At 50.2% G+C, this 23,499-nt stretch overlaps 1 protein-coding gene across 2 annotated transcripts; it reads left to right on the top strand.

Moving 5' to 3' along the window:
* The first annotated feature begins 741 nt into the window (after window positions 1-741).
* ZFYVE27 (zinc finger FYVE-type containing 27) lies at window positions 742-22,431 on the top strand. 2 transcript variants are annotated; one of them, XM_030334278.1, is made up of 13 exons: window positions 743-925; window positions 2,187-2,384; window positions 6,647-6,717; window positions 8,320-8,506; window positions 11,345-11,440; window positions 11,786-11,898; window positions 12,632-12,771; window positions 13,359-13,430; window positions 15,013-15,033; window positions 15,198-15,342; window positions 19,375-19,421; window positions 19,729-19,810; window positions 20,810-22,431. In XM_030334278.1, the coding sequence occupies exons 2-13, from the start codon at window positions 2,188-2,190 to the stop codon at window positions 20,872-20,874; spliced, it is 1,236 nt and encodes a 411-aa protein (XP_030190138.1). In that variant the 5' UTR covers window positions 743-925; window position 2,187; the 3' UTR covers window positions 20,875-22,431. The 2 variants fall into 2 exon arrangements, with proteins under 2 accessions (XP_030190139.1, XP_030190138.1); XM_030334279.2 differs by lacking the exon at window positions 15,013-15,033 and having other exon boundaries at window positions 742-925.
* Window positions 22,432-23,499: the final 1,068 nt, after the last annotated feature.

Below are 23,499 nucleotides of genomic sequence, written 5' to 3'. Positions count from 1 at the left end.
GTCCCTTTCTGGCCTTTAGAGCCTTCTTGTATCCTCCAGTGTTCCCCCGGAATAATGCCTAGTTCTTAAATAATATCTCTCAATTGCAGAGCTGCCAGAAGAGAGAACCAATTATACTACTAGCCACAGCCAGTGTGAGACCAGTGATCCAGGCCCACTCAAGGAGGAGCTGCAAAGACACTAAAATTTACCTTCGGAGTAAATTACTGATGGTGAAATTTCAGGTAGTTAAGATATTAAAGAAAAAAAAAATCTTTCTATACTTCCCCTGGACTCACCCTAAAGGAGCAGAGGCAGAGTGCAGCCGACAAGCCTGACCTAGACACAAAGCCTCCTCTGAGAAGGGAGAGGATTTCTGAACATAGCTTGGTCCGGGCGGTGATTTCGAATCTGTTCACAGTCTAGCTGTTTGGAAGGGAAAGTGATAGTTTCCAGTTGGGGCAATCAAGGAAGGGGTACAGACATTTGACTCCTGCTTATACGAATCGGTTCGATTTGTACCAGAGTGGCGAGATGCGTGACCCTGAAGCACGTGCTCCCACCGATCTGCGGTATTTTGCGAATCCTGATCACTAGGGACCCAGCTGAGCGTGGGCGAGGCTGAGGGAGGAAAGACGCGGAGGCACAGGGCTGAGGTGGGCGCTCACCTGTGCTAGAGTGGGCGGAGCTAAACGCAGCAGCAGGGGCCGGAGGCGGGGCGGGCGCGATGACGTCACGGGCACGCCGCCGCTGAGCAATTCGCGTCCCGGAAGCGGCGGCGGCGGGGTAGGCGGAGGAGGCTCTCCGATTTGCGACTTCTGAGGCCCTTGGAAAAGGCTTGTCGTCGGGGTGGGGCGGGCCTGAGGAAACGCTCCTGGGCCCAGTGGCCCTTCCAGTGCTCCCTGGCCGTCCCCGCCCCTCCTCTACCAACCCAGCGACCGGGCAGGTGAGGTGCCACCCCCTCCCCATCCCCTTGTCTCTGCCAAGGGCACGGAGTTGGGCTCCTGGACGCCGCAGGGGCCGTCACCTGCGGCCCAGCGGCTTTGGGCGTGGCCTTCCCTGGTCTGGGCCGAAAGGCCCCATCAGATTCCCTGGGCTGCGGTGGTGGTAGTCCAGGCCTCTGCCTGCGCTGACCGGCTCCCCGCCCACACGGGCTCTTACCCCGCCCACACGGGCTCTTACCGCGCCCACCCCGGGTCCTTTTATCCGATCTCCTTCCGCGGACATCTCGGGCTCCCAGTGTCCTCTTTGTCACATCCCCACCCCCTTCAGGTCGCAGTCCCCTGCGTGGGACTGGCTTATGTTGCTGTGCTCCGAGGTTTTGATCACTTGTTTTCTGCTTAGCATTTGGGGTAGGACTTTGAAATTAGGAAAGAGGGTGAGGGTTCCTGCGGTTCTCCCCATCGGAGAGGGGAGATGGGAACGGGGCCTTATGGAAGGAGGTGACTGCCTCTCCGGGTTCAAGGGAAAAGGGAGGGTAATGGGCAGGAATGGTACAGGAAGTGGTTGGGAACAGAAGGGAGAAGAAGGGGTTAGAAGATGTGACAGGGCAGGAGAAAGCACTGGAGTCCTGGAGGATGGGCAGTTCATTCACTCATTCAATTCATTCACTAATTCACTGATCGTAAATTAACCGTCCACTATGTGCAGAAGTAGTGGTAAATGGAAGACATAGTTTTTGACTTGGTAGAACTCCTACTAAAGTTAAGAAGTGTAGACCGGCAAGAAAGCAGGGAGTTTTACTTTGGTGTGATAAATACTGTTAGGGCAAGTTCATGATCCTTTAGGATCATTGGGGATGGGCGCCCATTCCAGACTGACGGTGTTGCAATGTTTCAGCCAATACCTGAAGGATGAGTAGGAATTAACCAGGTAAAGAGTGGGTGAAAAATATTCCAGGTCATCATTTCTTTTTAGACAACAGACTGCCTCTTCCCAGCAACCATGTGTTCTTGGTCTTTATGGTTTATACTCTTGATGGATCTGTGGGGAAAAGACATTAGATGGAGAGTCAGATGAGCCGGGTTTTATATCTGGGTAATTCGGTTCACCCTGCTGAATGGTGTTTCCTCTCTGTGAAACGGGTATTCCATCTGTAACCCTTGCTACTTTACAGGTTTATTCTGTAATAAACCTCATGCACCACATGAGATAGTGTGTTGGGGTTGGAAGTGCAATGCAAATGTCAGGAATTATTATGGTTACAGGATGCAGACATCAGAGCGTGAGGGGAGTGGGCCAGAGGTAAGCCCCAGCGTGATGCCTGAGGCTCCCCTGGAGTCTCCACCTGCCCCTACCAAGTCCCCGGCGTTTGATCTTTTCAACTTGGTTCTGTCCTACAAGAGGCTGGAGATCTACCTGGAACCCCTAAAGGATGCAGGTGACGGTGTCCGATACTTGCTCAGGTAATAGACTTTGTAGAGTTGCTCTGATTGCTCTGACCATCTGGGCCTTCTGCTTTCCTGTTCCATAGTTGTGCTAGCCATTTAGGCAGTGGCCGGGCTGTCCTTTCTGCCCTAGTGAAGAGCAGTTCTGGGAGGTCCATTGGCTCCCCGGGCTTATTCCAGGCCCACCCCTGGAGAGGCAGGCCCTGGAAACCATATGGCCTTTCACCAGAGTTTCTTTGTGGTTCAGTAAGATCATACCTCAGGACTGCTAACTAGCCTTGAACATCGGGCCTTCTAAATCTTTAAAGCGGGTTTTTTTTTTTTTTTTTCCTTTCTCAGTATCAGCATAATTAATATTAGAATTAGAATATAATTTTGAACAGAAGTTAAATGTAAATACCTATGAATTAGCAGGTACCGTTTTCACTAACCTTTTTTTTCAATAATCTTTTGGGATTATGGATCTCAAAATTTTTTGTTCTTATTTTGCTTTGATTTTCATTCTCTATAATTTTATTTTTTCCCTTTTCAACTCACTTTCTTATCTTAGAGAATTTTAATTACAGATATGTACTATTTCACTTCATAAATATGTCAGTTTATTTCTAAGTAATAAGGACATTTAAAAAAAATGTTTTATTTATTTTTCAGAGCGAGAGTGCAAGCGAGGGAGGGGCCCAGGGGGAGGGAGACAGAGGATCATCGGTGCTTACCGCAGTGAGCCTGACATGGGGGCTCCAACCCACAAACCGCAAGATCATGTCCTGAGCTGATGTCAGATGCTCATCTGACTGAGCCACCCCGGTGCCCCCTGGACATTAAAAAAAATCTTTTTTAACGTTTATGTATTTTTGAGAGAGAGAGAGTGTGAACTGGAAAGAGGCAGAGAGAGGGAGACACAGAATCTGAAGCACGCTCCAGGCTCTGAGCTGTCAGCATAGAGCCCAATGTGGGGCTCGAACTCATGAACTGTGAGATCATGACCTGAGCCGAAGTTGGATGCTCAACCCACTGAGCCACCCAGGTGCCTTCGGACATTTTTTTTTTTTAATAAGAAAAAGCAACACCACACCTAACAAAGTTAACAATAATTCCCTGATATCATTTTATATTCAGTTCACGTTCAGATTTCCTCAGTTGTTGCAGGAATGTCATGTTTTGGCCAAATCAGATTCCAATCCAGGACTGTGCATTCTATGTGGTTATTGTGTCCCTTAAGTCTCTTTCAATCTAAAATGGTTTCTTTTTCATGATACTGACTTGCTGGAGACTGAGCTGACTGTTCTGGAGAATTTCCTACTTAGATTTGTCTGGTTGCTTCCTCATGGTGCAAATTGGAAGTTAGATTTAAAGGCTGGATCAGATTCAAGTGAAACCCCAAAGGTTATGTATTGCTAATATTGGGAGCCACATAAAATCTGGTTGTCCTACACAGCAGACGTTCATAACCTGGGGCCTGAGTGGGACTTTATGGGGTCACTGAATCTCTTGAAACTATATATATATCTTTGTGCACACATGTGTATTTCTAAGGAAGAAGCTTCTAATTTTCATCAGATTCTCATACAGATCTCCAACCCTCTAAGATGCCTGAGAGAGACAGGTAGGAGGCAGGGTTAGTGCAGTTGGGTTAATCTCTAAGAGTGCCGTTGAGTATTCATTCTTACCTCAATCTGGAAGTAGTGGGGGAGGTTTGTTTTTTAATTTTAGAGAGAGAGCGAGACAACATACTTGTTGGGGGAGGGGGCAGAGGGAAAGAGAGAGAGAGAGAGAGAGAGAGAGAGAGAGAGAGAGAGTGAGAATCCCAAGCAGGCTCCACGCTCAGCACAGAGTCTGATGTGGGGCTTGCTCTCACAACCCTGCAGTCATGACCTGTGCCAGAACCAAATGTCAGATAGTTAACTGACTGTGCCACCCAGGCACCCTGCAAGGTTTGTTTTTAACTCTCTGAACAAGGCCCCCTAAATTTTTCTTGTTCACCCCAGAACCCCCTTAATTTATGGCATTAACCCTAGAGATGAGCTAGTTTGTGTTCCAGAGGAATGTTCTCTATTAGATCGCTGTACTCTTGTCATGAGAGATAGGGGAGAATGGACTAGGGGCTTGTTTTATAATCCCACCACGATTGTCCAGCTGAAATGAATTTTAGTCTTCCTTAGGGCAGGGGGTGGGCCCTGGTGTTTTCTGTGCACACATGCAAGCATGCGTGTGTATGTGTATGTGTTTTACCCTTTTGTGGCAAAGTGCAAAAGTAACTATATCCTGTCCTTCTCCTTTTCTACCACTGGTCTCTTAGTGCTTCTTGGAACTCGTGTTAGGGTTTTTCCATTTTATGAAATTAGAAATCTGAGGATGTGATGGGATTGATTAAAGCTGGATCAGGGGGAGGGGAGCAGCATTTGGTCTAAAAAGCCCCCAGGAGCTTGTCTTCTGTGCCAGGGGAAGACAGAGCACTGGTCTGTGAAAATGGCTGTCAGATTAATTTGTGCTTTTGATTGTTCTTTTCTTAGTAAAGAGGATTTGACTTTCAAGAGGGACCTAATCTTCAGCTTTGTCTGTTATGTCTGAAGCCTAGAGCTGCGTTAGATTTTTAAGACTCCTCTTCTGGGATCAGCTACTCTAGTGGGTGGGTCTCCATGACCAAAAAGTGTCAGTGAAGATATGAGACAGAATGGGAGAGGCTTTACAATGAAAGTGACTTTAGTGACTGTATGATGTTTTTATTTCTGAAATGAGATCGGCCTTAGACCTGATTTTTAATTTGCTTTTACTCTGGTACCTGCCGCTGGATGGTTCTGAGGCCTAATTAGGATGGTATAGAGGGAGTATGCTGAATTTTTAGAGAAAGGTCGAGAAAGGTCATTTTATTCCCTTACTCAAAGTAAAAACAGCACATAAGTTAATGAATCTCATTTAGCAACTGAAATACCTCAATCACAGCGAAAGAAAATACATTGGAGTTCTGAATATGTTGCTTACCAGCAACTTACCTGTTTATTTTTCTTTGACTCTTCCTCTGATGGCTGACCTTAGAAATGCTATACTGGCTCTTTCGAATATGGGTGTCGGGCTTCACTGCCACATCTCTGCTCCTTTTTCCCTGTTAAATGTCCTTTATGAGGGGCGGAGCCAGCAGCCTTTGCTGGTCTTTGTCAGCTCGAGCCTCTGGTCTTCTTTCTTTCCTCTTTGGGGGCTTGTGCACTGCTCTTTGGTGGTGGTGGTGGGCTGGGCCTGCGTGGGCCCCCAGCGCTGCCAGTTCACTTAGGGCGTGGCCGCTGAAAGGATGCTGTGTGCTGGTTTCAAGTTCGGTTTTGATAGATTAAAACAAACCATCATTCTTTCTCCTTATTTATTTATTTTTTATTTTTATGTCTCGAGAGAGGGAGAGCATGCGATCTCACTCGAGTCGGGGAGGCGCAGAGGGGGAGAGGGAATCTTAAGTAGGTGCCATGCCCAGCAGGGAGCTCATGACAATGAGATCATGATCTGAGCTGAAACCAAGAGTCAGACGCTTCACTGACTGAGCCACCCGGGCGCCCTGACTTATTTTTATTTTTTGAGAGAGGGCAAGCACGCACTCTCGTGCAAGCCAGAGAGAGACACAGGGAGAGAGAGAATCTTAAGCAGGCTCAGTGTCCAGTGTGGAGCCTGACCCAGCGCTCCGTCTCACGGCCGTGAGATCATGACTTGGGTCGAAATCAAGAGTTGGACCCTTAACTAACTGAGCCACCCAGGCACACCCCTATTTTTTCTCCTTTTGAATTAACGTATGTTAAAATAAATTCACAAAATTTGAGAAATAAGAAAGTCACAACTGGGGTCACAGAAATCCTTCATGTTTTGTCCTCTTGATTTCTGTATTAGATGAATTTTGCACAGTGAATATATGGTTCATGTATTTTTCTAAGGGAAAATTTTAAAGAAGAAAGTTTGTCATTGTCACCTCTTAAAGAGACCAGAACCTTATAAAACACAGGTTAAACAGTATTTACTGGGTTTCTCAACGGATATTTTATAAATTCTTCTTCTGGGAGAAAGTTCCATAGGTATTCGAGTTCTGACAGGATACCTTTTCTCATCGCAGGGCCTAATGTGTGACCTTAACTCCTCCCCCAGGCGCCTGTCCACATGAGGGGCCCACTTTTCATTTCTCCTTGACACTGTGAGCTCCAGGCCCCCTCCTCTTGCTCCTGGTTTTGATGACCCACCCATGGTAGCCATCTTCCCTTCCCAATGGAGGAGTGGCCGTCTTTGGTGACCAGGCCTTTCTTGTGTTGTAGGTGGCAGACACCTTTGTGTTCCTTGCTGACCTGCCTGGGCCTCAACATCTTGTTCCTCACTTTGAATGAAGGTAAGAACTGCTTCCAGGGGCCAGGGGGGTTTTGGGAATGAATGTGGGAAAGAATTTCAAGAAGTGGCTGCCTAGACGTCTTGCCCTGGAGGTGGCTTCCTTCCATGTCTGCTTGATGTCAGAAAACTGGCTCTGGAGAGACACTCTGGGCTAGAATCCTGGCTGGGTGGTTTGGATGACTTTGGGCAAGTTCTTGAATCTGTTTGTTAAGGCCTACTTTTCCTCATCTCTAAAAGGAGGGTGCTTTCCTCCGAGGGTGGTTGTGCGGAGTGAGACAGTCTATGTATAACATTTAGCACAGTGTCTGACACAGAGTAAGCAGCCGATGTATGATAGCTATTATTATTATTTTTGTTTCCTTCTTGACTGAATGCTGGTGGATTGACCTTTTTCCATTTTGACTTTCAAGCTGATTCTGGGGTCATTGGGGCATGACATGGGGTCAGGGTACCAGGAAGGTGAATAGATTTTTGTAGAGATTTTTGCCATATCTCTGGATTTTCTCTGGCTCAGCAAATGAGCCTGGAGGGGGGCTGCTGGGAAGTCACCAGCAATGAGGGGTCTGTGGTGTGGAGCCTTTGAGGGAGACGGGTGGACAGGTGGGTGGCTCTAGGGGTCTTGGGTAGTGATGTCTCCTGGGGACCTTTTGTGACAAGATACACCAGGACCCAGCTGTTTTCCTGTTTGGAACTGGCAGATGGCTGCAGAAAAAGCTGAATCCCTAGGGTGAATGTGTGAAGGGCCTGGGACAGAATGTTCTGAGGAGCTGGGACCTTTATTCACATTTTCACTCTTCTTTCGAACTTGCATTTCTCAAGTTTCTCCTTTGTTTCCTATGGAGATATGGATTTGATGGGTTAAAAATAAACCCAGTTCACAGAAGACCTCGTTTTTTGTTTCTTAGTAGGACTCTTTGCCTGTTCTAAACTCAGATATCCTTCTCAGGCTGTTAAGATCTTTCTTAACATATTTCCAAAGTAAATCATATGACAGATACTTAACAAGCATTTACTCTGTGCTCAGTGCTGTGTTAGCTTGCTTTGGGGGTACCGTACTGCATGGGCCAAGTTTCTTCTTTGGATTTTCTCTCAGCATTCCCTTTTCTTAGTCCACAGTGGTCTGGTCTGTGGTATTCCAAAAGCCAAAAGAAAGACTTCTAATCTGTCCCAGTGGCCCAGAGGTCAGCACGTCAGTCACGGGGTGCTCCAGCAGCCAGACTCCAGGCACGAACCACCTACTGTGTGCTAGCATGAGTTTTTTTAATATTAAAAAAAAAAAAAATGGGTCTGGGGCTATAGTGACCAAGCAAATGAAGTCCCAGCCCTCAAGAGCCTATATTGTGAAGGAGACAACTATACATATCGTCAGTTGTGTGGCTATAGGAATCCTATTGGAGGGCGATAGGAATTCTATGAGGAAGACTAAAGCTGAGTTAAAGGGCTGGAGAGGGAGCAGGCCAGATACTGTGTCATGCGAGGTGATCAGGGAAGGCCTTCTGGATGGAGCCCTGGAGGAGGTGAGGGAGCTAACACGTGGGCATCTGGTGGGCAGAGGCTGCCGGTCCTCGCTACCCGTTCACCTGCAGTATCGTCGATCCCATAGGTGCGTGGTACTCGGTGGGTGCCCTGATGATTTCAGTGCCCGCCCTCCTGGGCTACCTTCAGGAGGTCTGCCGGGCACGGCTGCCTGAGTCTGAGTTGATGCGGAGGAAGTATCACAGCGTGAGGCAGGAGGACCTCCAGAGAGTTCGCCTGTCTCGCCCCGAGGCTGTGGCTGAGGTGAAGAGCTTGTGAGTATGAAAGGGGCCGGGGAGGTGGGAGGCAGTCACGACCGCCGCACTGAGTACTTGCTCTGTGCCGGGCATTGTGTTAGGCAAACCACAGATGTTATTTCCTTTCGTCTTTCCACCAGTTCTGGGAGGTAGCTGCTATTATGATCTTCCATTTATGGTTGAGGAAAGAGGCGCACACAGCTAAAAGGGGACCATGGTGGGACGAGAATCCAGATCTAGCTGATTTCACAACAGTTTGTGTTCTTTCCACCAGAGACCCAATTTAGGGTCTTGACTAAGCATGTGCGCACAGGAGCCAGGGTTCAAATGCCAGCTCTTCCCTTTACTTGCTGTGTGACGTCGGGCAAGCTGCCCAGCCTCCCTGTGCCTCGGGTTCTTCATCCGTTAAATGGGATAGTAATAGACTTACCTCATAGGTGGGTGTGGAGAGTAAATGAGTGTCTGGTACCCAGGAAGTGTTCAGTAAATACCAGTCACCATCACTGTGCTGTTGAGAGGCTTCCTAAATGTGACAGAGCTGGTACTTCTGAAGAAGCACCTTACGTCTGGTGAATAACAGTAACCATAGCATCTGCAAAGCTGCAGACAGGAGTTACAAACAGACGGAGCCTGGGCCTGGCCTGAGTCAGTTATCTGGAGTGGGTCTGGGTATCTGTGGTTTTTTTTAAAAAAAAAACAAAACAAAACAAAACCTTTTTATTTTGAAACGACTTTAAACTTAAATGGGAGTTGCAAGAATAATACAAAGAACTCCCCTATGCCCTTTACCCAGATAAAACAATTATTAACAGTTTGCGACATTGGCTTCATCTGTTGCTGTATCCTTGCACATTATTTTTTTTCTTCCTGAACCATTTGAAAGTAAGTTGCAAACATCATGCCTGTTTACCCCAAATGCTTCTTTCCTAAGAGCAAAAACATTCTCTTAGATATCCATAATCCTATAATCAAAATTAGGAAATTCTACATGGCTAACAGCATTAGTGCAATTATCTAATACACAGTTCATAATCAGATTTTACCAGTTGTGCTAATAAGGTCTTTTATATGAATTTACCCTGATCCAGGATCCAGTCCTGAGTCATACATTACATTTAGTTTTTATGTCTTCTTAGTCTCCTGTATCCTGGAGTAGTTCCTTAGTCTTTGTTTCTCATGACCTTGACTTTTTTTTTTTTTTTTAATTTTTAAGTTTGTTTATTTTTGAGAGAGAGAGAGAGAGAGCAGGAGAGAGAGAGAGAATCCCAAGCAGGCTCCACATTGAGTGCAGAGCCCAATGCAGGGCTTGTACTCACAAACTGTGAGATCATGACCTCAGCTGAAATCAAGAGTCAGACGCTTAGCTGGTTGAGCCACCCAGGTGCCCTATGACCGTGACATTTTTAAATGAAAAGAAAACTTTTTTTGACATTTATTCCTTTTTGAGAGATAGAGCTCAAGTGGGGGAGGGGCAAAGACGGAGGGAGACACAGAATCCGAAGCAGGCTCCAGGCTCCGAGCTGTCAGCACGGAGGCTGATGCGGGGCTTGAACCCATGAACCGTGAGATCATGACCTGAGCTGAAGTCAGATGCTTAACTGACTGAGCCACCCAGGCACCCTGGTATATTTTTTTTATGTTTGTTTATTTTCGAGAGAGAGAGACAAGAGTGTGAGTGGGAGAGGAGCAGAGAGAGAGGGAGACACAGAATCGGAAGCAGGCTCCAGGCTCTGAGCTGTCAGCACAGAGCCCGAACCCACGAACGGTGAGATCATGACCTGAGCTGAATGAAATTGGATGCTCAACCGACTGAGCCACCCAGGCACCCCACACCTTGACGTTTTTAAGTAAAAACAAGATTATCATTTTGTAGAATATCCCTTAATTGGGGTTTCTTTGTTTCTTTGTAATTAGATTAAGGTTATACATTTTCGGCGGGAATGCCACAAACAGTGTGTGTGTTGTTGTCAGTGTATCCTGTCAGGAGGTACGTGATGTCAGTCTGTCTTGTTATGGGAGATACTAACTTTGATCAGTTGGTTAAGGTTTCTCTATCAGACGGCGGCCATTGCTGGCTCTTGCCTTGATCAGTTTATTACTGTGATAGTTACAAAGGTGATTTTCTAATTGTCATTGTTAGCTGGTATTCCGCTGTAAGAAAGAGCTCTTCCTTTTACCAATACGAACTCAAGATTCTTAGTTTTATTTAATGGGTTATAATCCATTACTGTCATTATTTTGATCTCAGACTGTCCTAGGTTTGGCAGTAGGAGCTCTTTTGAAATGGCTCTTGTGTCCTTTCAATATGTCCCCATTATTTTTGAGTACATGTGATGTTCAGATTTATCTCACGCTTGTGCTGCCCCCACTCTAGAATCAGCCATTTCTCCCCAGAGCCCTTCAGAAACCAAGATCTGGGTGCAGCGTGCGTTCATTGCTTCTGGGGGTGCAGCCATTAAAAAAACCCTCCCAAGTGAGTCTGCCTCACAGCCTAGGTGGAGACTCACTGATATCCATCCTGCCATTTATCCCGTAGTTGCAGTGTGTTGGGAGGTGGGTACCCTGCTCCTCATTTTATGAATGAGGAAACTTCAGCCCTGGGAACGTCAAGTAGCCCAACATCAACAGCCTGGAAGAGACCCAGGCAGGAACCTGTGTCCTGTTCACACCTCAGGAGGGGTCCTGAAAAGGGGACTGAAATGTGTGCAGTTTCTCCTGAGCTCTCTGGCCCCTCTCATGGGTTTGAAGAGACCAGCTGTGCCTAGCTAGCCGTCTCTGTGAAGTCCTGGGCTCTGTGGCCCTGAGCTCCGGCCGGCCCCGGGGCGCGCGGCTCACAGAAGCCCTGTGTGCCTGCAGCCTGATCCAGCTGGAGGCCTTCCTGAGCCGCCTGTGCCGTACCTGTGAAGCTGCCTACCGCGTGCTGCACTGGGAGAACCCTGCCGCGTCCTCGCAGTGAGTGGCCCTCGTTCCCCCCACTGCTATTCTGCTGGGATTTGCCGCTGGAGTCCCTGCTCGCCTAGCTCAGGGGCAGAGAGCCTCTGAGACTCTTGTGTGTAAACCTGCACATAAACCTGTGAGCTGGAATGTACTGCTTTTGTTTAGACACTTTCGGGGGTGGTACAAATAATCATAGTAGCAGAAACATGTCCCTCCGTGTAATCTCTCACCCACTTGTTTGACGGGCAGATCTCGTTGGTTTATTATTAAGCGTGCCTGTTGCCATGTGGGTGTGCTCCAAATTGGTTTCCTTCTGATCTTAAGAATTTCTGACCCTGTGGTTCCTCTCTGTCCATGCAGGTTCTATGGGGCTCTTCTGGGCACAGTTTGCATGCTGTACCTGCTGCCCCTGTGCTGGGTCCTTGCCCTTTTAAACAGCACGCTCTTTCTGGGGAATGTGGAGTTCTTCCGAGGTAAGCCCTGGACAGCTTGACAGAGTTGGGGCCCAGGCTCTGAGGGCTAGGTTAGGCTTCCCCCGTTTACCAAGTCTCTACAGCTAACCGTCTGTTTGCTGTGCCATCCACAAGGGGGCAGCACCACGCCAGGGTAGTTTCTCAGAGGGTCCCCGGGATGTGCATCTCTCAGATGTCAGGTGGGATACAGGGAAACAGGGAAAGCTGCTGCTGTAGGGTCCCTCTCCCTTCCCAAAGCAGGTGAATCCCTATTTACATGATGTGGTGGCTTCTAGGAGGTGAGGGAGGGATGTTTTCCCAGTGCTGCCATCCGCCTCCTGAGATGCTGCCAGTACTCTGTGGTCCCAGAGTTCTTGTCGGCTGTCTTGCTTCTAAAGCAGTCAGGCAGTCTGGAGAGGCCCTCAGTCACAGAAGTCTGGGCCTATGCATATGTTTGGGTGATTGCTGTATTTTTCCTCCTCCCTGTGGTTGAGTAATTAATTACAGAAGCTGTAATTCATCAAGCACTTACTACATTTAATCTCTGTGTTGCAATCGCATGGGGTGGGTGGTAGTATCTCTGTTTTGTTTACGAAGCTTAGGTTGGGTGACTTGTTCAGAGTTAGGAAGGGGACTTTCTTGCTGTGGAGAGTGGGCTGCTGGTGGAACAGGCCAGCCACCTGCAGAAGGGGTCCCCCAGGGCACCGCTCATTCCGTCCTGTTTCTGCCTCCCCCCCGTTCTTGCCCTGAGTAGTGGTATCTGAGTACAGGGCATGTCTGCAGCGGCGGATGAACCCCAAGCAGGAAGACAGTGTCTTTGAGAGCCCCCCGCTGCCAGATGCTGGGGGAAAGTGTGCCCTGCCGGACTGCACGCCTGCGCCCACACCCACGGAGGTGAGCGCCCCCCACTGTCAGGGCAGAGCCTGCTGTGGGCAGGTTGTGGGGCCTTCCCGTTCCCAGCTTATTTATACTGCACAGCTCCTGGCCTTGTTCTGGTTCCCGCTGCTTCCCCGGCCTCGTTTCCTCTGAAGTGTTTAATAATAATAATAATAGTAACCGTAGTAGCAACTGGGCGCTTTGTTGACTGCTTACCCTGCTGTAGGTGTCAACCCTTGGAGGTGTAGGTTGTCTCTGAGAATGAGAGGATCCTTTTCTGCAGAGGAGGTGGCCGGGGCACAGAGTAGTTGCCTGCACATGGTGCGGCCAGGACTCAGACCAGGCCCTGTGGTTCTAGAACCCATGCTGTCGGTCACTGTGCTCTGCAGCCACCGTAGGGCCACCTGTGGTGTTGGGCCCATCCCCCTGTCCTTGGAGGTCAGAGGGTGCTCTCCTTCTCATGACTTCTTTCTTGCAGATGTGCCACCTCTTCTGGGCAGGGACAGATGTTCTGGGGAACCTGGGTGCTGGCTCTGCTGCTGGTGGCCTCTGCCTAAGTGGGCAGGGCCGCGTCCCTCCCCTTCTGTAATCCTCTCTTTTCCCAGGACCTCACGCCCGGAAGTGTGGAGGAGGCCGAGGAGGCTGAGCCGGATGAGGAGTTTAAAGATGCGATTGAGGTGGGTGGTCCTTCCCTACACCCCCTACCCACCAGGCAGATGGTCCAGGAGCCAGCTGGCTTTTTGTGTCCCAAATGTAGGATTTTTCAGTTCTCTTCTATCCAGATCAGCAGCCAGCACTGGTTCTGAGCTAGAACATACTGCACGAAAGGGTACCTGTGAACTTCCACTCATACTGTAGCTGACCTACATCTCTCAGGGTGCCCAGGGCAGGGAAGCCTCTGGGAAACACTCTGCATTGGGCGGGGGGTGTCACTTCCCACCTAGACTGGGGACTCTGGGCTTGGTGCCTTTGATGTGGGGAAGGCAGATTTGAGGGAGGGCATTACCCTGGGCCTCTGCCTGCCCTTATGCAGAATGAGATTAGAAAGATATCTCTTGGAGGCAGGAAGGGGAAGCTGGAGAAAGTGGTTGCAGGTCAAGTAATAGGTCAAAGAGTCTTCCTGATTTTAATTTTTTTAAATGTTTTATTTTTGAGAGAGACAGAGAGTGTGAGCAGGCAAGGGGCAGAGAAAGAGGGAGACACAGAATCCGAAGCAGGCTCCAGGCTCCAAGCTGTCAGGCCTGATGTGGGGCTTGAACCCACGAACCGTGAGATCATGACCTGAGCCAAAGCTGGACACCAAACCGACTGAGCCACCTAGGCACCCCAAGTCTTCCTCATTTTAAGACAGTGGTTCAAACTGGTAGTTCACAGAAGTGTTTTATTTGGCATGCAAGACTTAAAAAATTTACAAATGGGGAGATCTTAATGAAAAGTCTGGATTTTCAGTGTCTCTGAAAAATCAGAAGCTCTGGTAGCCCTGAGTCTTCAGTGGTCAGTGTAGCTGAGGAGTGACTGTCCCCTTTAGAAAAATCACCTAGTCCCCACCACTGCCCCCACTCCCCTTGTCCCCAGTCACTGAGTCCTTATGGTGGTTACTGTTTATTGTCACAGCTGTGCTATTGTATTTCTGTATAGCAGAAAGTCATTTCTATGTTTCTTTGTAAGTGGGAAATTGAGGTATAAGAAATGGGGTTTTGTGAGTTGCCCCTGGGCCTGTGATTTGCCCTAGCTCACCTCTCTCGTTTTAGTCCCATCCACGTAGGCAGTTAAATTTTCAGCTACTGAAAGATTTCTCCAAGACGTTAATACGTGATTGCAGACTGTGCATCTTGGTGGGGGTGGTGGTGGTGGTGGTGGAGGAGGATATATACAGCCAGGACTTTCAAGTGTTTTTGTTCATAACCCACAGTAGTGAACACATTTTATATCTTAGTCTAATTCACACTTATGTCTGTAAAATATGTACAGCTTAAATGAAGCAAGTTTTCTGAAAATACATTATAAATTTCTGCTCTGTTAAAATAACAATCCACTTAATTTCACCCAATTTGAAAAACAGTAGTATACTGCTGCTCCCAGTCCTGGGATCCTTCTCTGGGGGCCTCTGTGAATGGGTCACCCTTTGGGACGTGCTCAGACAGAACTCAAGAGTGGCACTTCTGTGTTTCCTTTTGCCTGGGGGCCCCCTCCCAGCAGCTTCCTTCTTCTTGCTATCTCTCTCTTTTCTCTCCTTCTCCCCTGCACCTCGGGAGGCAGGAGACCCACTTGGTGGTGCTGGTAAGTAGGAGCCTCGGTGAGCTGGGCAGGGGCTGGGCAGGGGGGAGGGCGACTGAGCCAGCCATCACCATGCCTCCTGGGGTCTGCTGTGCTGGGTGCCTCTGCACGTGGGTCCCGGAGCCCCGCCGCGAGGTGGGCAGGACTGGAAGGAGCTGTTCCCGCAGGAGGATGACGAGGGTGCCCCGTGCCCAGCAGAAGATGAGCTGGTTCTGCAGGACAACGGGTTCCTGAGCAAGAACGAGGTGCTGCGCAGCAAGGTGTCCCGGCTCACGGAGCGGCTCCGCAAACGCTACCCTACCAACAACTTTGGTATGGCCGGGGCTGAGGGACGGGGGCACCGTGGGCACCGTGGCCACAGGGCCAGAGTCTTGGAATTGTGGGTTCTGGTTTGTGACCAGAGCAAGGAGTGAAGCTATGTCCCCAGGCCCCTGGGAAGGTAGCAGACACACAGTAGGACTGCCAAGGGAGCAAGTGTCCCTCTGTCCTTACTGAGTATTAGCTTGTGGGAAGTTGAGGCACTCAGTTTGAGAAATGCCGCTCCAGGACTGTAGAGATGTAACCCTGAGACAGAGCCTCAGAAGGCAGTGGAGCCTAATGATTGAGAATAGAATGTGGAGTCTGATTGCCTGGTATAAATTCCAGCTCTGCTGGGTGTCTTTGAGCAAATTACTTAATCTCTCCGTGCCTCGGTTTCCCCTTCTGTAAAAGGGCAGTAAGAATAGTTCTTAGCCCACGGGACTCTTATAGGTCTCTAATGAGATGATGCTTATTAAGTGTTAGCACAATGCTGGCTGGGTCATGGTAAATGCTTAATAAGGGGTGCTGTTAGTATGAGAGGGCTTGGTCCATTCTGCAGGTGCCGAGGAGCTTGTCTGGATCTTTCCTATCCAAGTTGAAACAAGTTGAAGCAAAGATACTTTTGTATCTTCCTCTGCCTGTGATAGAACCTTGAGGTCCCTTCTCCTCAGCCAAGTGCTTACTTTACTGGGAGGTGGGTGTGGGTCAAGGATGGCAGCTTTGGAGAAGGGTGGACTTGACTGTTAGCTCTGTGGGAAACCTGACTCAGGCCAGAACAGCGATTAATGAGCCACATAGAGTTCCAGCTGAAGAGCGCGGGTGACTTGGGTGCTATGATTGAGGAAGAGCCTTACTTGTACCTAGTGTCAGCTGACAGGGAAGAGGGTGGGGTGGCTATACTGTGTGTTCTGGTGGGAGTGAGTTCTACGGCCTGCACCCTGGGAGAAGCCCCTGGGATTTGTTTTGAGGAATTTGACCCAGAGCATCCGGGGACCTCCCTTCCTGCCCTTGTAGCACCCAGCGCAGTTGTTTTTCAGGATTAGAGGTCCTCCACATGCTGTGTCTTTCAGCTGTGTGAGTGTCCCCCAGTCATTTCAAGTTCCGTTTTATTCGTGATGATCACCGGCTTCTCTGGAGCTCTGTGTTCAGCGCACTTGCATGTACATGGTCTCATTTAGTTCCGATGGGAGATGTGATAGGGACAGGCAGTTCTTAGGGCTTAGAAGCAGCCTGGGTTCCAGAAGTCCCAAGTGACGTTACAGAAGAATTAGTACTCTAGCTGTAGCATGTGATTCATTTGTATCTGAATTTTAAGTAAAGGGCCTTAGGTGTTCTCATTCGCAGGTGAGTAACCTTGGGTGAGAAGAGTGATTCGGCCCATGTTCTCAGCCAGTAAATGGTCGAGCTGTGACTCAAATCCAAGCCATCTGCTCTGGCTCCTGTGTTCTTGTTTTTCTTTCTTTTTAAAAAAATTTTTTTTTCTTAATGTTTATTTATTTTTGAGACAGAGGGAGACACAGCGCAAGTCGGGGAGGGGCAGAGAGAGAGGGAGACACAGAATCTGAAACCGGCTCCAGGCTCTGAGCTGTCAGCCCAGAGCCCGATGTGGGGCTCGAACCCACAAACTGTGAGATCATGACCTGAGCCGAAGTCGGACGCTTAACCGACTGAGCCACCCAGGCGCCCCTGTGTTCTTGTTTTTCTAACTCATCTTCCTCCTTTTGCCGTAGTGTCCGAAGTCCTCTCGTTTTACGTCTGTCCCATTTCAGTATTTGATTTTCAGTTCAGATAATCCCTGCTGGGATGGGTGAAGGCCTTTTAGGTTCACATGAAGATGGCAAGGGCAGAAAATGCTTCTTTTTCCCCTCTTAATTTTACATTTTTCGAAACTGCTCTCTGTCCCTTCCTTGAGATGCTCTCGGGGTCTTTGCCATGAGGTCAGCCGTAGCAGCTCCGCTTCTGGGTCTGGCTCCTGCAGGCCAGCATGGGGTGAGCCACTTTCAGGGCCACTCCGTTCCAGATACCAGTGGATGATGGGGGTGCCTGGGAAAAATGAGGACAGGCTGCTCAGGAGCTTCTCTGTGGCCCCCCTCTGTCCCAGAGGCTCTGTGACCATTACCATTGCAGGGCCCATGTAGTCCTGGGCTCCTCCCTGCTCTGCCTGCTCCCATGGCATCATCACATGGTGAGTCAGGCCCTTTGCTGAGAATGAGGGCAGGGAAAGTTGGTAGATGCTGGAAGAGAACGGGGGTGCTTCCTCCATACACCTGTCTTGAGCCGGTGTCAGCACCCTAAGCCCTCCTTGGCCCAGGCTTGTGCACGGCTACTTGGGGGACCACATGGCAGCCTTGGGTGGCTTGGTCTTGGCACTCCATCCTGGACGTGGGTGTGAGTGTCAGTCTTTGAGTGGCTCCGGTCCCCTGCCCCATGCCCATGCCCCTGCTCCCCTTGCCGAGGAGGAGCACGGATGGGTTGCTTTGCCCACATTCTTAGTGTGGGGGCCAAAGTCTTAGCGTGGCCCGATTCTTTGTTTGGCATCAAGGCAGCGGCACCTGCTATGCCTTTCCATGTCCTTTCCTCTGCTGGGCCATGAGCCGACTGGCAGCAGTGGCATTCACCTCATACACCTTGGCCTCAGGTTTCTCCTTGCTCTAGCTTGGGCCCTCCTTTCCTTGAACACAGGGAGTGTCCTTTAGCAAGAGCTGCGCGGGGTTCTGGCAGAACAGAGGAAGGGACCACAGGTAGCTGTCAATACAGCTTTGGGCCTTTGCATGAAGATGAGGCCTGGGTTCCTGTACCTGGTCATACAGGTGGTTCGAGAGGCTCAGCAGTGCTTCCTGAAGCTGCCAATTGCTCTGGCCAGATCACAGGAGGCCTCTGGGCCCCAAGTTGTAGACACTTACTCCAGTAGCCTTATTATCTGCTTCCAAGTTTTTCCAGGACTCAACTCAGCCTCCTGCTGGGCTCTGTAGCCCCTTCCGGGAGCACCCTCGTGCCTTTCTCCCCTGGGTCGGTGCCCCGGGCCTGCACGGAGATTTCTGCCTCAAACCACAGTCTGTGGTCCTGGGGGCAGCCCTTGGAATCTTCTTTGTTCTCTTCAGGGTTTGCTTTTGTTTCTGGAGCTTGGAGAAGCCAGTGTGGCTTTTCCTCCTCCTCAGGTCGCCTCCCTTTTGGTTCTCATCATTCACTTTCAGGCCCCCTCTTCAGCAGACTGCCTTTGCCTTGGTCCACCTTTTCCATCCTTAACTTTCCTGGAAGCATGAGTGGGTGGTGAGCGCAGCGGCCTCTGAAAAAACTTTCGGTTCCCTCCTCCCTGTCTCTCATCTCTTCTTACACCCCCTCCCCTCCTCCTGTGCGTTTGCTAAGCTGCTGTTGCTCCTCTGCCACCGTGGTCGTGGTCGCAAATTGTCATCCTGTGTGGTGGTTTAGGTGGGTCTGTCTCGCAGCTCTGTCGTGCTCCCTCCTGCCCACCTCTCACAGTGTCTGTGCCTCTGCCCTGCGTGACTTCTTGGAAGATGCCTGGTTCTGAGGTCCTCTCCTGGAATCTTTAGATGGCAGGAAGCAGGAGTTGGGTTTTAGGAGATGTTTCTGAATTTACCTGTGGGCAGAGTATTTGCAAGGAGTATTTGTAAGGAGACACTTGGGAAGGGGTTGTGTCAGGCAGGTTTGGTTTGCGCTCTTTGGAGCTGCCTTCTCTGAAGGATGCCTGTTGTCAGGTCCTCCCCGGCTTGGTGTGATTTCCAGGGAGCAGATTCTGCTGGATGTTCTTCGGTTTTGGCTGGACCTACAGGTGGAGCCTTTAAGTCCTGGGAAGGCCTGTGGACCGGCAGCTGTGTATGGTCTGGAGACATGGACTCCCAGGGACTGTCAGCTTGAGTCCTCCCTTCTGTCTGCAGATCTGGACTTTGCTCCCTTGCGCACCGCTCCTAGCACGGTGTCTGGGCTGGGCTGGTGTCCTGAGTGGGCCTGTTTAGAAGAGCCAGGGGCAGGTGAGAGTTGAGGCCTGGGTTGGGTCAGGGCTGAGCTGCTACCTCTGTTTGTCAGGGAACTGTACGGGCTGCTCGGCCACCTTCTCAGTGCTGAAGAAGAGGGTAAGTCTCGTTGACGGTGTGTTTTCAGGGGCTTGGGATGAGATGCAGGGGAGTAGTGGGGAGTCGCTGGGCCACACTGGTCCTGGGGTCCGAGGTTTGCTCAAATGAGCAGGGCTTGCCTGCCCCCCTGCCCACGCCTTCACCAGCCCTCCCGTTGGATGTTGTGTTTGCTTTGTCCTGCCCCACTTGGGCACCTCCTTAGTCCCACGGTAGTCTCTGGTTCCTTGGGTGGGATCACCTGGTGGAAAGGAGGTGGGCTCTGGGCGTGGGGGACGCATCTGATACTGACCTTGGCTCTTCTCTGCAGCGAAGCTGCAGTAACTGTGGAAACAGCTTCTGCTCCCGGTGCTGCTCCTTCAAGGTGCCTAAGTCCTCCATGGGGGCCACAGGTGAGTGAGGCAAGTGGCCGGGGGTCAGGCTGTTGGTAGGGCTTGGCGGGTTCCCGCTTCCTCCAAGGGGTGCTGCAGTGTGGGAAGGGAGTAGGGGCTCAGTGAGAAGGCAGGGGAACTTGGGATCCTATCTGGCCCGTAGAAACATTTTCCATTCTTTAACACACAAAACACTGAAGTATTTGATGCATGCAAAGGAACCTATTTAACATATCTGAATTATAAGGTGTAATCTAAATACCTGTGGCTGCTTCACTGAAGTTAAAAAAAGAGAGCATTAGCAACACTACCGAGCCTCCCTGGTACCATCCTGCCTTCCCCAGAGGAAGCCACTGTCCTAAATTTTATTCTTGTTCTCATTACCTTGGTAACACTTAACAACAACAACAAAAATAATTTCTTTTCCTTCTATAGAAGCTGTACATACTCATTGTAAACAAAAGATACAGATAAAAGGAGAGCACCAATGTGCATGTAGGATAAATGCATATGCATCTTCTAAAAAAATTGGGAGCATATTTTTCATACTGCCTGAAATATGTTATAATCACAAATTGAGGTTTTTTGGTTTTCTTTCTGGTCATGCAAGTAACATGGTTATTCTAGAAGATTTGGAGATTACGATACAGAAGAAGAAGGAAGAAAAAAATAATCCTGTAATTTTATTACCTAGAGATAACCACTGTTAAAACATTTTGGAAAATGAACTTTTGGTGTCGTATTTAAAAAATATTTTCAATGGGGTTTTGTTGGTGCCAAAATAATTTCTAATGTAGAGCACCTGGGAGAGGCCTGCTGTTGGTATGGTCACTCCTACAGTCCCCTGTCCCCATGGAAAGAGAAGTCTGAGGGCAGGCTAGTGAGCTGGGTTAGTGAAGATGTGGGCTGGCTGCTGGGCAGCTCTTGTGGGGCTTTGGGGGTTGGGGAGGTGGTTGTAGTATTGGGGCCGTAACCAAGGGGCATGAGGAAGTGTCTCACCAAGTTCTTCCTCCTTTTCAGCCCCCGAAGCCCAGAGAGAGACTGTGTTTGTGTGTGCCTCGTGTAACCAGACCTTGAGCAAGTGAGAAGAGGGGCTGGGGTCCAAAGTGGGCGTCGGTCCCTGGGGCCAGCAGCAGGCCTCACCCTCCCTAGCCGCATGTGGTGTGTGCTGGGCAAATGTGGCCTGAACGCTAGGTAGGCGTCCCCTTCCTGTCCTCGCTGTCTCCAGCCGGATTCTGGAGCTGTTCCCCACTCCTGCGGAGGGCTAGTAAGCGGCAGTTCTCGAAACCCAGAGGGAAGAGGAGCCCCTGGAGGGCCTGGCATGTGTGCCCTCCTCCGCTCTGGACTGATCAGTGGACTCAGAGCTGGGCAGGGAATATAAACTAGAGGGCAGGAGTGAGCTAGGCCTGGTCTCTGTAGGGTCTCTGAGCATCAGGGCATCTCTCCACACCTGACAGTTCTAGGAGACCAGAGATCAGAGACTGGGAAAAGAGATTCTTCCTCTGCTGGTTGCTGGTCCAAGCCCTCGGCCTCTGAGAGCCTGCAGAAGGGCCTGGACGTGCCATGACCCCACTCTGCTATGCGAACGTTCCTTCAGGCATCACCGTCTCCTTGTTTCTCCACTAGAGGGTATGGCCAGGGCTAACCAGACCGAAAGTCCTTCTAGAAACAGGGTTGAAATTTCCATGTTCTCCCAGAGGAGGATGTGTCTAGGAGGGCCTGTCAGAGTTCTTTAGTATTAAGTGGGAAAAAACATAGGGATCCCCAGCAGCTCAAAGGGCCTCAGCCTTACCTTGCAGAAACCTTCACTAGCAGAATCTCAGGCCACATATTACCCTGGTGACAGCTCCATTGGGTAGATGCCAGGCATTCAGATCACTCTTGTTTCTTTTGCTCGGAGCCTTGGGCATCCCTCCTCTGGCACAGAGCTGCATTTCTCTCCCTGGCCCCTTGTCCCATGGAGTGTGAGATAGGCAAGCAGAGCAGAGGTCCTGAAGCCCTTGACCCTTGGGGGCCTGGGAAGTGTAGGATCTCTCTGGGCTGGGTCCTAGACTCTGGCACTGTTCCCCAGCAGGACAGTCTCACGGGTTAAGGCCACTTGAGGTCCCCATCCTCTCCAACAGTTTTATGTTCACTCTGGACTTTTAGGCCGTCAGTGTCTCTCCCTAAGCCTTGAGCAGGCTCAGGCACCATTTCCCTCCCTTGGAGCTGCCCTGCCTTTTTGAAGTATTTATTTATTTATTGCATGGTTCCTGGGAGCAGGTGGCACAAGGAATGGAATGAAGAAGAGTGGGGTGCTTCTGTTCTAGGATGCTTCCCCGGAGCCACGGGCTGCCGGGGCCCCAGGACCCATGGGAGGCTGAGCAGGGATCCAAGGAGACGGGCTGGGGAGACAGAGGCCATCTGAGGCCAGCTTTCTCGCCAGGCCAACCAGTGTAACTAGGGCCGGCAGTCGGGCCTGCTCCAGGCCAGGGAGGTGCAAGTCCCTGGGGAAGTGGGCAGGCCTTGGTATACCCCCTTCCTCGGGCTCCTTTGTTAACAGATGAGAGTGAAGTACCCTGTGCTTCATTTACACTCGAGAGGAACGGAAAGGATCTCTGTGTGTATGGAGAAATGTCAATAAAAAGGCCTCAAGCTTCTTATGTTTTTGTCCTGGTCCTTGCACTAACCCTCTTCTTGAGGCTGGAGAGCCAGACTCCCCCTGCAGTGGCGGAGTCTGCAGGCTTGAGCTTGTGCCTGCAGGACAGGGCTGGAGGGGGTGTGGACGCTGAAGTCTGGGTGTTTGCCAGGGCAGGGGAGGAAAGCCGTGCCTTGTGCAGGTGGGGCTCAGCGCATGTGTGTCGGATTGACTTGAGGCTCCGTCTTGTGACCAAATTATGAGGGGTTGGGGTTAGGACCAGGGCTTGGCCAGCACTAAGCAATGCAGGCTTTAGAATGGAAAGATTTCAGCTAATCCCTCTTAGAAAGCAGAAAAGGATTGGCCCTCAGGCTGGGGGCGGCCGAAAGAGGATTGGCTGTGAGATGGGACGGATTAGCAGTTCTCTGAAAGCCAGGTTTGTGGGGTGTTTACTGGGTGCCAGTCTCATTGGTAAGTGCTTTACACACATTATTCTCTTTATCCTTAGGATGGCCCTGTGAGGTAGGCACTGTTCCCCCATTTTATAGGTAAGGACATTGAGGCCCAGGGAAGTTAGGTAGTGGTAGTGAAAGGTTTCACCTGGCACTTTGCAGACCAGAGCTGAGTTTGAGCTGGGTCTTCCAGACGGAGGCCTGGGGCAGAGAACAGGGGAGGAGAGACCCTGCCTCAGAGTTGAGGTTAGGTTGCAGCCACATTGTCACGGCCCCCTGCATATGCAGCTCACAGAGGCCTTGGTCTGTGGTGATTCTTCTTAACTCAGGAAATTCCGTATGGGAGAGCCCTGGCAGCTCTGAGGGGCCTTGAGAGGCAGGGAAGCAGCCAGGCCCCCTTCCTGGCAATTTTTACAGAAGACCATGTTCACTTTAAAAAGCATCAGAGTGGCCTCAGCAGCCTGGTGGTCCATAGGAACAGTAAAGATGTTGGAGGAGCGGAAAATAGGGCCTTGGAACCAAAGGGGACAGCAGTGATCGTGCAGGCCCAGGGGAGAGACTACTGGTGCTGTGCCTATGCTCTCGTGGATGGCGTGTGTCTCGGGTAGTAGCTCAGTTGGCAGCCTGTTCAGAGATCATCC

The sequence above is a fragment of the Lynx canadensis genome, chromosome D2, assembly GCF_007474595.2.
Source record: "Lynx canadensis isolate LIC74 chromosome D2, mLynCan4.pri.v2, whole genome shotgun sequence".
Classification (NCBI taxonomy): domain Eukaryota; kingdom Metazoa; phylum Chordata; class Mammalia; order Carnivora; family Felidae; genus Lynx; species Lynx canadensis.
Note: the sequence above shows the minus strand (reverse complement) of the source record. Positions and strands in the feature narration are given on the sequence as shown.

Bases quoted from the DNA above. Each gene is read 5' to 3' on its own strand.
- ZFYVE27 (XM_030334278.1), top strand. From the start codon at position 2,188: ATGCAGACATCAGAGCGTGAGGGGAGTGGGCCAGAGGTAAGCCCCAGC. The intron at 12,772-13,358 runs GTGAGCGCCCCC...CTCTTTTCCCAG, and splicing joins CTGCGCCCACACCCACGGAG to GACCTCACGCCCGGAAGTGT. The intron at 15,343-19,374 runs GTATGGCCGGGG...TCTGTTTGTCAG, and splicing joins CTACCCTACCAACAACTTTG to GGAACTGTACGGGCTGCTCG.